Source organism: Otolemur garnettii, unplaced genomic scaffold (assembly GCF_000181295.1).
Source record: "Otolemur garnettii isolate 467f Iridium unplaced genomic scaffold, OtoGar3 scaffold00070, whole genome shotgun sequence".
Taxonomy (NCBI): Eukaryota; Metazoa; Chordata; class Mammalia; order Primates; family Galagidae; genus Otolemur; species Otolemur garnettii.
The window spans coordinates 3,595,427-3,611,188 of NW_003852465.1; the positions used below are offsets into that span (position 1 = coordinate 3,595,427).

The 15,762-nt window shown below is 38.2% G+C and overlaps 1 protein-coding gene across 7 annotated transcripts in view; it reads left to right on the forward strand.

The window, feature by feature from the left end:
• Positions 1-15,762, forward strand: part of PPHLN1 (periphilin 1) — a 131,593-nt gene that overhangs the window by 55,107 nt on the left and 60,724 nt on the right. For 4 of the 7 annotated variants that reach the window (XM_023515358.1, XM_012807508.2, XM_023515359.1 and 1 more), the window contains 2 exons: positions 2,697-2,908; positions 14,544-14,600. In XM_023515358.1, coding sequence (XP_023371126.1) covers positions 2,697-2,908; positions 14,544-14,600 — 269 coding nt within the window. The remainder of the gene's footprint in view (positions 1-2,696; positions 2,909-14,543; positions 14,601-15,762) is intronic. The other 3 variants (XM_023515357.1, XM_023515360.1, XM_023515356.1) reach the window with 1 other exon arrangement.

Sequence of the window (15,762 nt, forward strand, 5' to 3'; positions counted from 1 at the left end):
CTCATCTCTCCTTAAAGACCTGGATCAGTTTTCCATCTACTGAGTATATATTCCGTTTATGAATTACAGCTGTAGTCTTCTTGAACCATTTACTCCCCATTTAAATCCTCTCCCGTTCCCCAATTACATTCTAAGCTTCTTCAAAGCTAGAGTCATTCCTCATGGTGTCTTTCATACAGTAGACACTATGTGTATATATATATTATACATGCAAAATATCAGAAAAAATGACTTGGCTTATATTACCTCTTTATCAAAGAGGATACTTCCAAAATTTGATGACTGTTTTGTGTTTTTGCATAAATTGGTGAACAGTAGGAGGGATTGGTGTGAGGGGGAGAAGATAATACTTTACTGTGAGCTGTTAATATTCAACATGTGTATCCCGTAGGTGTATCCAGCCACCCCAGACCATTCTGATTACTCTGAACTGCTGTGATAGTACTGCCATCTGGTGTCAGAATTAGGGACCTGTAGTTCAGCATTTTTTCTCTTTTTAGTGAAGAAGGGAGGCAGTCTTTCTACTGAAAGTGGGCCTGCTTTTCTCTATCCCCTAAGCAAGTTAACAGTTACGAGCTAATTTAATTTCAACGTAGGAAACTTTTATTCACTTTCTTGGAATACTCTTTCCATGGCTTCCCTGACAATATACTTTTGTTTTTCTCATGTTTCTCTGGTTGTTCTTATGTTCTTTTTTGATATCCCGTTTCTCTTTTCATGTTGTAGATTTTTAGCCTTATCGTCTTGGCCCTCTGCTCTTATAATCCTTTGTTTTCATCTATACCTATGACTTTAAGTACTGCCTATCTACAAACAAATTGATACTGATAGTGAGAGCTCTCCTTGAACTTGAGACTAGTATCTCCAGTTACTTGCCTAGATGTTACATGAACAGCTTGAATTTAAGATGCTTCTATGTAAATGTGAATCTCTCAGCTGTGTCTTCATTTTTAATATTTGTTTCCTCATTTCACTAATCTCTCATACTAAAATTCTGGGAATCAGCTTGGCATCCTGGTAACTTTAATAAAACATAAATCACATTCCGCTGAGTCTAAAAGGTACATTCTTGTGCATGTAATATTTGTGACCCTCCCTTGCTCTGTCCCATCTAATTTATCACCATCCCTTGGCTGGGCTAAACAGGCCTCTAATCAGCGTCTTTGCATCCATTCTGAATGGCATTCACCTGTTTTGTGTATTTGTTTAGTGTCAGCCTTTCCTACTAGCCTGAGAATTCTGTGATGACAGTGACTGCATGCATTTCGTTCACCATTGAGTCCCCAGCATGTGGTATAGTTCCTGAAACCTGTTTGTTTAATATGTATGTGTATGTGGCTAGCCAGTGAGTGATGTTGGTATGATCCCTCTAGTTTTAGAGATTAAACTTGAATATTTTAGAATTGTTTATTTCTGTATTAATGCCATATTCAAGCTATTTATCATAAATGAAATTAAATTATTTTCTCAGGGAAACTTACTTATGTCTGCAGAAGCAATGTATATTGGGTATTAATCAGCTAGAGTGGCCATGGTGGCTCCTGCTTGTAATCCCAGCTTCATTATGCCAGGAGTTTGAGACCAGCCTGGGCAACATAATGAGAAGTCATCTCAAAAAAAAAGGAGAAAAGTTAGTGTTCAAGTGAACTTTAGGACAATGGCCTATTTATATACTGAGGACTGCCAGTCAATATGCTAAAGTTGAATTTCCAGAACGTGAAATTCCATGCCCTGAGTTTGTATTTTGATATTCTTCTGTGTGAACTTTAATATTCTTTGATTTTAATATGGAAGTACATTTATTAAATCATCAGTTAAAACCTTTTTGATGTTAAGTGTTCTTTGAATAGAGGTTCATGTCTTGATTGTTACAATAATCAAATCAATAATTTTGATTTGCTTTGACATTTTAAAAGTGGTTTTGTTTTATAAGGTTTTACGTGTAGGGCTCGGTGTTTTGAGTTGATGGTACTGTTTAATAAAGAAATTTAATTTATAAAAATAGAGATGATTCTTAAAAAGTTGATATTTAGAGATGGACAATAATCAATATACTAAGGATGCAAACTCACAAAGCAAAGATCTCACTGATAGGTACCAGGGTCTGTCAATATTGGCATTTTGAACTGAATAGTTTTTGGCATTTATGTGTATTGGGAGATGTCCTGGGCATGGTAGAATTTTAGCAGCATCCCTCGCCTCTAGTAGCACACTCTCCTGTCCGTTTATAACCAAATATGCCTCTAGATGTTGACAGATTGTCCCTGGGGTGCAAAATTACACAGCACTAAAACTAGTACTCTCTGTGCCTTAGAAGAAACAGGAAATGTATCTTTGGCATTCCTAGGTGTCATTGAGAGTATGGTAGCTGGGTGGTGTATTGTTAATGGCAAAGAGAAGTAGAGAAAGTATGGCTATATATTTTTACATTTTAGAATTTGTGTTTGCTTAGAATACAGTGACTTTTGCACTTAGGCAGTTGGTTCTATTCCAAACTAAGAAAAAGGATGCATGTTAAATCATTTTTCACTGATAAAATTTCATTTAACTTAGTTTAGCAGTTAGGCGATGGTAGAAAAAAGGGAACCACAATTGCAAAGTCAAGTATAGTTTTATTATCAGAGTTTTTGCCATTGTGTTTGTATATATAGGATACAAGTATAATCAACTTAGTATATGTGTTTCTTTTTCCAAAGGGACATGAGAGATGGCTTTAGAAGAAAAGGTTTCTACTCTTCCCATTATGGAAGAGACCGGTCTCCTCATAAAAGGGATAATTCATTCTTCAGAGAATCACCTGTGGGCCGAAAGGATTCCCCGCACAGCAGATCTGGCTCCAGCGTCAGTAGTAGAAGCTACTCTCCAGAAAGAAGCAAACCGTACTCTTTCCATCAGTCTCAACATAGAAGTATGTATTTTTAAGACTTTTCCTTTTCCTTTCACAGGCTCTATAGATGAGAATGGACAAAGTTAGATTGCCTTTAGGTATCGTAAGAGATACTATTTTCTTTTTATTTTGAAAAATTTGAAACTTATAGAGAAGTTGAAAGACTAGTATAGTGAACACCACACATCAATTTTTTCGAATTATTTGAAGTCACAAATCTGCATGACATTTCACCTTTAAATTCTTCAGCATGTAAAAAAGGTCTTTGTAATCACACCTTGAAGTTATAGACTCTCGTATTTTCTGGTAATTCCAGCCTGTTTATTCTTATATCATTAGATGTGTCTGTATATATCTAATCTATATCTATTTCTGTTTTTCATTAGAAATATCAGTCATCTTCTCTAAATAATGTGGCATAGCCTTGGAGAATTTAGAGCAGTGGTTCTCAACTTTCCTAATGCCACGGCCCTTTAATACAGTTCCTGTGGGTCACGACCCACAGGTTGAGAACTGCTGATTGAGAGCTAAAACCCACCTTAAGTACATTCTTTTCTAACCCCCTCCTCCCTTTTTAAAGTTTGGAGTGCCTACACATGCATAGCATTCTGTGCACTCCCAGCAGCTCTTCTGCCTGAGTTGCTTGTATTGGGATATATAAATGAAACAACCACTTTTCTAGATAAAGCATTCTTCTATTATCTTTCTAGACTAGCCCACAGTGATGCTCGTTCACAAAACATTGCTTGTGCTTCGCACTGTGCTAAATACAAAGATGTCCCTGTCTCTCAACTTGAATCTATGTATGTATATTTTCTACCAGCTGATCACTTTATCAGTATGTTAATATGTATAAAATGTAACTTTTATTTAAGAAATGGTATGTCATAAGTGAGTTAACATGAAATGAGCATGTGAAAGTGAGAGATTAATTCTTGCTGTGGGAATGGAAGAACATGTCAGGAAGGAGATGACAGTTGGACTCAGCCTTATTTCAGATTTTTACAAGTGAAGAAATAACTTCTAAGTAGAAGGAAGTATGAGCCAAGATACAGAAATGTCCAGGATATTTCTTTTTCTTTTCTTTTTTGAGACAGAGTCTCATTTCATCAGCCTCATTAGAGTGCAGTAGCTTTATAGCTCACAGCAACCTCTTGGGCTCAAGTGATCCCCTTGCCTCAGCCTCCCAAGTAACTGGGAGTACAGGTGCCTGCTACAATGCCTGGCTCTTTTCAGAGATGTCTCACTCTGGCTTAGGCTGGTATCAAACTCATGAACTCAGGTGATACACTTGCCTTGATCTCCCAAAGTGCTAGGGTTACAGGTGTGAGCCACTGCACTGGGCCTTCTTTTTTCTTTTCTTTTTTACTTCCTTCTTATTAACTGTCTTTTTCTAATAACAAGAATTTTAATTTAACAGTCTTTGCCTCCTGCATGACGAGAGTAATGGAAGGTGACTAGGAGTCATCAGATTGTCTTCTGTGCAAGCTGTTGCTAGATTCTTATATTTAGAAAACATTTACCAATTGTCTATTATTTCCAAAGATAGACAGAGTGGGGCTTCCCAGAAGACATATTTTTGTGTATGAGTATGTGAATGATCATGTAGGAGGTAAGAATATATTTTGAAGGATTTAAAAGAAACAGCTTAAAATATACTCAGTGTAAACTGTAAGTAACTTGAATAGAAGTTTTTCTACTGTGAAGTTTAATGTTAACAATAATTTTCTCTTTTGCTTTTATACTCCCCCCCCACCAACCACGGGGGGGGGGACCCTCAAGAAGATAAACGACGTCTCAGCTCTAACATCTATCTACAAACATATCCAAAATTAGCCAGATAACTTCTAATAACTTTTTTGTTCAGTGTGTATTGACTTAAATCCAAATCTAATAATGGTTTGATTAAAGAGGAGGAAAGTATGTTTGGAAACTGATTATGAAGACTTCGGCAGCTTGTCGTGAAGCTATTACAGATAGTTATTGACAAATTAACCTTATTTTCCCATCTTCCCTCAAAAGCGTATTTCTGGGAAGAGCATGTTCTCTCTGTTGATCTGCTTTCAGCCACTTAGTGGCTAAAACTAAAATCTTGAGATGAAATATGGGTAAGTCACAGTGCAGTGCTCCTGTCTTAGGGTCTCCATGTACTTTTTCCATCTTTTGAGATCTAATACCTTTTATATCTGGAGTGATGAAAAGATAATAAAGTTGGGAGACTAAAACATGGGATAAATGGAATGAAACAGTGCATAGGGCTTTATTAATTTCTGCAGGTTTATTTTCTTTGGTCATTTAGTTTTGAAAGTAAAGTTCTTTAATCAGGAAAAACGTTTGTTATGGGAAAACTCTTTTTACGTGTTACCTTGGTTGATTCTTTAACTACTTGGGCTGAACTATGAAAATTTTCTCTGTATTCCTTTCATGTGTACAGAACAGTTACGTAAAATCATCTTGTAAAAAGTTAATGGAGAGGACTAGGCATGGTAGTTCTTGCCTGTAATTTTAGCACTCTGAGAGGCTGAGGCAGGAGGATTGCTTGAGGTCAGGAGCTCAAGACTAGTCTGAGCAAGAGTGAGACCATCCCACATCTCTGCAAAATAGAAAAATTAGCTTGCATGGTGGTGTATAACTGTAGTCTCAGCTACTAGGGAGGGTGAGGCAGGAGGCTTGCTTGAGCCCAGAAGTTTGAGGTTCTAGTACAGTGGTTCTCAATCTTCCTAATGCCATGACCCTTTATACAGTTCCTATGGGTTCCGACCCACACGTTGAGAACTGCTGTTCTAGTGTGCTACGATGATACCACTGCACTCTAGTGGAGATGACAGAGCAGATTCTGTTTCCCCCCCCCAAAAGTTAGTAGAGAAATCTTGTTTTAAACAGCAAATGGAAAAAGTAATTATTTTACATACTTATGATAACCATGTTTTCACTTTAAATCTCAATGCCACAAATCACCTGACTTTTCTTCAAAAAAGGACTGAAAAACAGGGTTCTTCAATTATCACTTAAGCTAGATTAATTAACAATGTGTTAAAGTTTAGTTTTCTTTTCTTTTTTTTCTTTTTTCGAGACAGAGTCTCACTTTGTCATCCTTGGTAGAGTGCCGTGGTGTCACAGCTCACAGCAACCTCCAGCTCTTGGGCTTAGGCGATTCTCTTGCCTCAGCCTCCCAAGTAGCTGTACAGGTGCCCTATTTTTTTGTTGCAGTTTTGCCAGGGCCGGGTTTGAACCCGCCACCCTGGGTATATGGGGCTGGCACCCTACTCACTGAGCCACAGGCACCACCCTGAAGTTTCATTTTCTAATGTAAATTGAAATTTTGACAAAGTTTTTTTGGGTTTTTTGTTTGTTTCTTTCTTTTTGAGAGACCAGAGTCTTACTCTGTTGCCCTGGGTGGTGGTCAGTGGTGTCATCATAGCTCACTGCAACCTCCAACTCCTGGACTTAAGTGATCCTCCTGCCTTAGCCTCCCAAATAACAGGTACTCGCCACCACACCTAGTTAGTTTTTCTATTTTTAGTAGAGACAGGGTCTTGCTCAGTCTGGTCTTAAACTCTTGAGCTCAATGGGATCCTCCCTCCTTGATCTACCAGAGTGCTAGGATTATAGGCATGAGCCACCCTGTCCAGACCCAGTAATAGTTTTGTTACAGATCTTAGTTTTCTAATTCATTAACTTACAACTTTTTGCATTTTGTTCATGCTTTTTGGAAATGTTTCCTATTCTAGTGATCACAAGTGGTTTGGCCCAGGGTAACTTAAGGACTCTTTCTTCATAATTCTTGTATGCATCTTTCTTATGTTCTTAATTATAAGCCATAGAGTGATTTTACCACTTTTTTACTTCAACTGCTTATTTCCCATTTTGTGCTGACACACACATGCATTCATGCACTAATACACTTAAATTTCTTCTACTTAGTCTTTTGGTTACTCTTATAGACCTTTATATCTCTTATAGACACACTAATTATCCTTCTAGTTCAAACTGTTGTTTTTATACTGTGCTTTACTTACAGGAATTTTCTGACTTTAACTTAATTGGGCCAACCTGACCATAGCCGTGGATGCAATATTACTTTTGGTTCCTTTTGTTCATATTTACATGACAGCAGTGCAGGTTTTCCTACTTAACCTCATTTCCTTTCTCCTGTTTTATTATGGTACTTTCCTAGTTAGAATTGTTTTGTTGTGTATACCCTAAATATTTTTACTTGAAGTTTATTTCTGTTACAATTAATATCTCTACATTTGCCAACTCTCCAGTATTTATTTTCTTTTTGTCCTCTCTTTTAGATAAATCTCATATTTTCCTATCTACACTATGTCATTTAGTTTTTGTTTAGGATAATAGCATTAAAAGTGATCCACACACATTCTTTTTTAAAGTACCTTGTATGATAAGTTTGTTAAATCACCATCTAGTTCTTCCACCTTTAGATAGCTTAATCTTTATAAAAATAATATCTCTCCTGTAACATTTTCTTAATACTAGTTATTTAGATAGACACACATCTAGACACACACTAGGACCTCTGTAAGTTGACCACCCACAAGGGACTGTAACAAACTGGTCAAATAGGAGCCAGGCCTATTGTACTGATACATACATGTGATACATGTTCAGTCTATGAAAATTAGCTCAACTTAAGGAGGTGGTCAACTATGGAGATTCTACTATATATACAACGACAGATAGTTAAGTTCCTAAGCTCATCATAGAAAAAGTGCTCCATACCTGCTTGCTGATTATCATTATGGTCATGTTGGAGGTACTCCCCTTGGGAAGCAATGCATTGCCTCGTCTACCCTTCATCACAGCTTTAGAACTCTTTCTGGAATGGCCGTCAGAGCTGTTATCGTAGGGGCTGTGACAGTTGAGTTCAAGCACGTATTCTATTAAAAGTGCTACCTTCCTCATTGCTGAAGGCCACTTCCCTTGGCCATCTGGTGACCTTAGTATTCAGCAATGAGGTGTGTAGCACTTTTTCTAGGACAAGTTTGGGAACTTAATTGTCAGACCTCATATACATATACGAAGAGATTTCTTCTTCTGTGTTGTAACCGTTTATGGATGTAGGAGTACCATCATATCCTTCATGATTTTTTCACAGGTTTGACTGTATTTGGTTTCTTTTGCTGTACCTTAGATTTGTCACGGTTTGCAGACCTTTTGCTTTCTTAATTTTCCTTCTGTTCCTTTTAAGTTGTAACACCAGAAGTGAACTTTTATTTTGACAACTAATTTCATTAGTGACCCTTACTGAGATTACAGGCAACTGAAGTCTAACCCATTTTCACATATACTTTGAAATGAAATATCCCCCCCCCATACTTTTTTCCGGTGCATTCTGTATATAATTGATGTTTTAAGAAAAATCTATGTAGAAATGCTGAATTTCATCTAATTAACTTTGGCTTCTTAACTTTGTTCTTAACATCTCATTTAGTAATCCTGTATCTTAGTACCTAATAAGAAGAGCTTGTTTATCTCCAAATTGACTATGGTTTCTGTATTTTGTATTAGTCATTAATAATCATGTGGAATTCCATAGGCGAAATGTAGATACCTGTGGAGATTTCTCTCTCAACTTTTTTTTTTTTTTTTGCGGTTTTTGGCCGGGACTGGGTTTGAACCACCACCTCCAGCATATGGGGCCAGTGTCCTACTTCTTTGAACCACAGGCACCATCCCCCCCATCAGCTTTTTATCAGCATTGCTTGCTGTTAATCAACATTTGTGATTTTCTACTTTTACTATTATCTTTCTTGTCTTAATTTCTACTTGATAATGTCATGGAAGGCCTTGTCAGGCAATTTCTTGAAACTCTTGAGGTTCAGGCATTTCCTCTATCAAAACAATGACATAAAGATTGCCTTGCTTTGTTTTTGTTAATCCATCATGGGTCCTAGGGATGATTATTTAAGTGCTTACAAATTACCTCTTTGTTAATTAATTCTAAACATTTCCTAGGGATTAATGTAAAATTTAACAGTGATGCTTCTATATTAATCAGTGTGATATTTGGTTGAATTTTTAAAATATCTCCGGTGATATTAGTGAAGAAAAAAATAATATATATCATTACTATAGAAAATTTGGGAGTGTATTACTTTTGGCCTGTCTAGTTGCCCTGTCTAGTTTTCTATTGCTTTAACTTTGGGTCTACCTTCCTCTTATTTTCTGATATCAGCAGCAATCATTAAGAATTGAAGGATTTTTTTTTTTTTTTTGAGACAAAAGTCTCACTTTGACACTCTGGCGTCACAGCTCACAGCAACCTCCAGCTCTTGGGCTTAAGTGATTCTCTTGCCTCACCCTCTCAAGAAGCTGAGACTATAGGCGCCTGGCACAACGCCTGGCTACGAGTTCTCACTCTTGCTCAGGCTGGTTTTGAACCTGTGAGCTCAGGCAGTCCACCACCTCGGCTTCCCAGAATGCTGGGATTACAGGCGTGAGCCACCACTCTTGGCAATAGGAGGTATTTTAAAGGGAGATAATTACTTATCAATATTTCATTCTTTTTGAAAACACATCTTCAAAGATAACTGAAAGTGTCTAAGAATTAAAGGTGCTGTTTTGAGATAGTACATTCAGAAGATAGAGTCCATTATTGAACTTTAGTAGGAAAAGACACATGTCTTCAGACATGTAGGGTAGAAATAAATTTTGAAATTTACTTGGATTCTTTGATTATAGCTGAAATTGTAATGAAAGTTACAATTTTGAAGTTTAATTCTGCCCTTAGAAGGCTTTTCTGTGCAGATTTCTAATGAGAATATAGAAATTGTGCATGAGCATCAGCTAATGTATATTAGGCAAGGAAAGGGAAGATAAACTCTCTTAGCAGCTAAATAGAAATAGTTTTTTTGGTTTGAAAGTCACTATAGTGTGCTTAATACTCATACAATCTTTTATTCAAGAAAATATATTGAACATAGATGGTTTGTCAAGCAAGACAAATCTTCTCTGCCCTCTGAGTTAATGATCTGTTGGTGCCGCTACTCCACACCAACACCACACTCAGGAAACAGCTAGGACAGGACATAGATTGGAAGTACAGTCTTGCAAGAGGTGGCCTTCCCATAGATTCAGGGAAGCCCTGAGTAACCTCTGCTGTGGCCTTTTATTGAGACAATGTACAACAGGTGTGGGGGCCCACGTACAAGGACTACGTGCTTAATGATCCCTACATGCTCTTTCCCCAGGGGCTTGACTCCCACCCTATTGCACCACAAATGTTCAAAAGTATAACACCTGCTTGCTAACTGAGCTATCGCTCCTATCTCATTAAAGCACTCAGTTGCTTAAGGGCTTGTCTCTGGGCTGCAAAACATCTCTGGGCTGGCTAGGAGATTGTCCCGCTCTCAGTGCCTCCTTCAGGAACCGATGACCACTCTTATAAGCCTGGTGTTCAGTCTCCTACAGTGATCTAGTGAGGGGGACAGACATTTAACACGATATCTGAAGGATGGATAGAAGTTGATGGAAGGATACCAGGAGAGAAGGGCTATTGGGATGAGCTGTGTCATGTGGAGTCCCTGAAGTATAATTTAGGATTTTCCTGAAAGCTCTTGGGCTGGTAACTGAGCTAGGCTATTAGTGTACTGTTGAGTTAGTTTCTATAAATATTATTCTTGTTTAAGAATCTGTTGTTAACTCTTTTTTTTTGAGACAAAGTCTCACTGTGTTTCCCTTGGTACTAGTGCTGTGGCATCATAGCTCACAGCAGCCTCAAATTCTTAGGCTCAAGCAATTCTCTTGCCTTAGCCTCCCAAGGAGCTACAGGTGCCTGCCACAATGCCTGGCTATTTTTTTGTTACAGTTGTCATTGGTGTTTAGCTGGCCCTGGTCAGGTTCGAACTCGCCACCCTCTGTGTATGTGGCTGGTGCTGTAACCACTGTGCTACAGGCACCAAGCTGCATTGTTTACTCTTGAGAGCTTTGCCTGTGAGTTTCCTGGCTGAATGCTGGGGGGAACAACTATGGCTTTTCTGGCATCTTAATAATGTAAAATGATAATTAATACCATTTGTGTAGGCATTTTATACTATCCTTATTTTAGGACTCAGTAAGTTCTGTGGATAGCCCATGTTCCTAATGTGTGCAGATGATGTAATGTTTTGTTTCTATGTTGAAAAGTGAGCCCATGTGGTTTTAGCTGATGTATTAAGGGAAGTACACCTCTAAGTATAATCAGTGGACTGATCTTTATTTAAACTTGTAACATCACTGACCTCCTAAAGATGGATCTTGGGGGAGGCCGAGGTGATACAAAGCTTTCTCTAGCCCTCTGCTAGTTTATTTCCTCTGTCGTCTTTTGATGTCTTTTGTCCCTTCATTTTCTGTTTCTTGTCTGCTTGAATAAACCAGATCTTTGAGAAATCATGTTCTTCGTAAGAACCCCAAATTCCTATATTTTCACAATCCAGAAAAGCAAATCACGTTCTCAGAATCTAATAACCATACCTTCATCTGTTTATATATTAATTTTCTTTTTCAAATTTAGCTGTTAAAATGAGAGATGAACGTATTTATGTTATAACTTTTGTTTCCTGTTAGGACTTCCTTTCAGAAGTACTTATTTTGTCCTATTTGCCAAATCTAATAGTTTGCCCCTAACTTCATCATCTCTAATGATGATTTCTATTTTTTTCCCCTGTAGTGCTCTTTGTTCCTAAGTGGCCTGTCAGTCTGGTTTATCATTGCTTTCAGCAGGTAAACACATCAGGAAGAAAGTATTATTTTGGAAAGATTATACCGGATTTACATTTGGCTATCGTATTCAGGGAGCCACCAAATACTGTGAAACTCTTGCAGAATTTCATGACTGTTTTTGGTAATTGCTTCTCCAGCTTTCTCAATGAGGAAAAATTTTTATCTGGTATTTGGAACCCGAATTTAAAATTCCTTTTCATTTGTTTCTTCCACATTTATTCTTTCACTCACTGACATGGGCATACAGATTTTGATTTTTATACTTCCACTTCAGATTTTTTTTCTTAGATGCTTTCCTCCATTGTAACCTGGAATTAATTTTCCTTAGCAAGTTATAGCAAAAGCAGAAATGTTTTGAGCCTTTTTTTCTTTTGCTGTCAAGCAAAGAGTTAGAGTCTACTTGCTAAGATCATTTGTGAGAGGTAATGGCTGAATAGCTAAGGAGTAGCATTCTCTCAGAATGTGTTAATAGAACAGTGAGGGAAAGAGGCAGAGTTTAGAGACATTTATATTTGTAGTGTTGGTTGGAGCCAAGCAAAAATAGCACAGCAAAAAGGACTGAGGTTAGGAGGAACACTCATAGTTAAGGAACAATAACCAACAGAAAAGAGAGAAAGATGTAGTTAGGAATATATAGGGAGATAGACACAAAAGTACAAAAGCATGAAAACCACATGGCAAAATATTAAAGACTTGTTTATAAATCATTTTAATGCCTTAGTAGGGGGCAAGAAGAATAAGACACTTAATTTTAATATGAGCAGGCTCGGCACCCATAGGTCAGTAAGTAGGGCTCCAGCCACATACACTGAAGGTGGTGGGTTCGAGCCTGGCCCAGGCCTGCTAAACAACAATGACAATTGCAACCAAAAAATAGCTGGGCATTGTGGTTGGCACCTCTAGTCCCAGCTACTTGGGAGGCTGAGGCAAGAGAATGCCTTAAGCCCAAGAGTTGAAGGTTGCTGTGAGCTGTGACGCCATGGCACTCTACTAAGTATGGCAAAGTGAGACTGTGTCTCAGAAAAAAAAAAAAAATTTAATATGAGCAGACCAGTAGAATCTTTGGGATGAAATGGTTAAGCACAATGAAAATGAGTTGTTTCTGTGATTATCTTAAATGCCCCCAAACTTGGTGAATTAAAACAATAAGTAATTTGTCCATGATCTGCAATTCGGCTGGGTGGTTTTTACTGGTCTGTTAGAATATTATTAACTAAGACAACATGTGTGAGAACCTGTAATTACATGTGGTAATTTCTTTATTGTCTCTGAAATTTGGAACCAGAATCAATAAACACACCACCAGTGGTGTGTTGGTAAAGTAACTCTTCAGGGTTAAAAAGACCTGATTTATAGCAGTTGTTGATATTGATGTAGTGAATACACTTGGATCATGGTTGATGTCAGGCTCTCTGAGCGGAGTGACTGCACTCAAGAGTTTGAAAGAGATGCCTACAATCTACTGTGACTGTGGAATATGAGTTGGCCTTCTGTAAAACATTACTGTTCTTACCACATGACTTGAGAAAGAATTTGAGGCAGCTTAACAAAATAAACACTTAATAAAATGGGATTAAATAGGTGAAGAATTTTATTAAAAGGGAAATAAGAATAGGAAAGTAAATGTAACATAAAGTTAATAATGCATGAAATAAATGCCTAACATAAGGCTCTGAATAGTTGCTGTAGGTAAACTAAGGGTTTGGCCAAAGGAGAAAAGGATACTGTACTCTTAACATCTTTCTTGCAAAAGAAAGATGGCAGTATTTATGTGATATTTCTTTTTCTTCTTAAAGTACAATGGTATTATCATGGCTCACTGCATCCTCAAACTCCTGGGCTCCTGGGCTCCTGGGCTCCTGCCTCAGCCTCCTGAGTAGCTGGAACTATAGGTGCCTACCACCATGCCTGGCTAATTTTGCAATTTTTGGTAGAGATGGGGTCTTGCTCTTGCTTAGGCTGATCTAGAGCTCTTGGCCTCAAGTACTCTTACTTTGGCCTCCCAGACTACTAGAATTACAGGCATGAGCCCACCTGTATATTTTCATTTCTTTTTTCTATAATTTACATGATATTTCTTGAAATATTTCAAGGTAAGGTGCTGATGGTGCCAAAATGATTCAGTATCATTAGCAATTTGGGATCTATAAAATGCATTTGAAATAAATGTGAAGGAGTTTGCATTTTCTGGGAAGAATCCATGGGAGCTCTGACTAGTATTATTTAGGCTGTTTAGAATGCCAAATCCATCTGGATCATTAAGAGTTTACAGTTGAGGAAGCTAACAAAATGTTTCAAAACTGTAAATGTGGTATAATTAGAGGTTCAACCAAGACAGTAGTTTGTGGACTTGTTTCTAAAGAAAAATCCTATGAGAGAGTAAGGATTAAAAGAATAAGCAAGATCGAGTTAATAGACTTGTTTGGTGAGAGCAAGTCAGAATGACCACTTGACAACTTTCCCGGTATCCTTTTTGATTTCTAGTGGTGGTTCATCTTTTGCTCTTGATTTTGCGCATGTGTATGCGTGTGTGTCTGAGAGCGACAGAAATAGATCCTTTAACAGTCCTTCAAATGTCAATTTTATGGAGAGAATAGGCCAGGTAACTTGCAATGATGAGTAAGATATGTTCTTTGTCTTCAGCTTTCAGTGTCTTACCTTACTGTAAGGAACCTTTTCTCAGACCTTTCTGGTCATGTTATCCTTGACTGGCCTTAGCTTAAACTTATAATTAGCTTCTTCCTATTCTGTTGTTTATTCCTCTTGAGCGGTGGCTGCTCAGGCAGCCCAACTTGAGAGCAGGGTAGGAAAGAATTTAGGGTCACTAGAAATGCCGAGAAGCTCCTGTTCTCATCTCTCCTACCTGGGTTCTTCTTTTCTTCCTCTTGGGCACAGAGGTGCTGGTGCTAATTCCTCCCTGCCCACCTTTCCCTAGAGTCCATGCGTGTTGATGCCTCCTACAAACGGCAGCATGAAAGAAAGCCAGAAACAGGTGAGTTTTGAGCTAGATTCTGATTTGGGATTTTGAAGGGGTGGGAGGCTTGAATTGATGGAGGTTATGGAAATGCAAAAAGTATATAACCATCCATTAGTCTACTGTCAGAACCAGAGTTGAACAGTAGGATTTGGGGGATAGTGGGTTGGTTATCTGGTTATCATTCCTGGTCAGGAATAGCCCACGCCATTGAAGACTGAGATCTGTAGAACAGACAGGCAATTGGCAAATAAGACTTGCTAAGGGCAGCTCGATCAATCAAGCAATTTCTGTTTGCCTTTTCTGGGCTGCTTCTGCTGCCATTTAAACGTATCTTTTTCTTTGTCCTTTGCCTCTTGCCTGCCCTTCCTTTCATGCAACAGGTGTATATGAATATATGTGGATATATAAACCTCTCACACTATCCTTCAGTGTTCCTTTGCTTCTGCATGTGAAATTGGTTGGTATCTATTTTTAGCTTTTGAGCAGCTAAAAATCAGGAAAGGTCCTAAAACTACATTTGGGGACAACAGATGGCATAGGCATAGCTGCAGTACAGATGTCTTGTTTGTCAAGGAAATGTTGAGCAAAAGATTGTCAGCTGCTCTGGCAGATGTGTGTGTGTGTGCGTGTGTCTGTCTAGATCATAGGTGCTAGAATTCAGCCTACGGTGCCTCTAATGAGCATAGTGTGCTATACTGATTGATCTAGTACCTCATCGTCTTTCAAAGGATTGCTGAATAGGACAGGGAGGTACTTTTTGAGTGTTTCCTCTTGTCTTTAAGGACTTGAGCTATGTAGGCCACGGATATTCAGAAATAAAAAAGCTTTAATACTTGTTCCTCTTGGAACTTTAGTGTAATGGGGTAGACTGACACTATTGCAATACAGTGGAGTTTGCCACGGGCGGTGAAAATGCCGTAAGGAATGATTATATAGCTCGTGCTTTTGGTCATTTGGGATGCAGTGGTGGTTCATAGTATTTTTCTTTTGATTTTTTTTAGGTCTGTAAGAACTTTTAGTGTTGCTTAGTGTGAAAGTCTATAATGGTACCACAAGTTAAAAGACACTAGGGTTGTGACTTTTTTGGGCGGGGGGGGGAGGAGACAGAGTCTCACTTGGTCACCTTAGTAGAGTGCCATGGTATCATACCTCACAGCAACCTCAAACTCTTAGACTT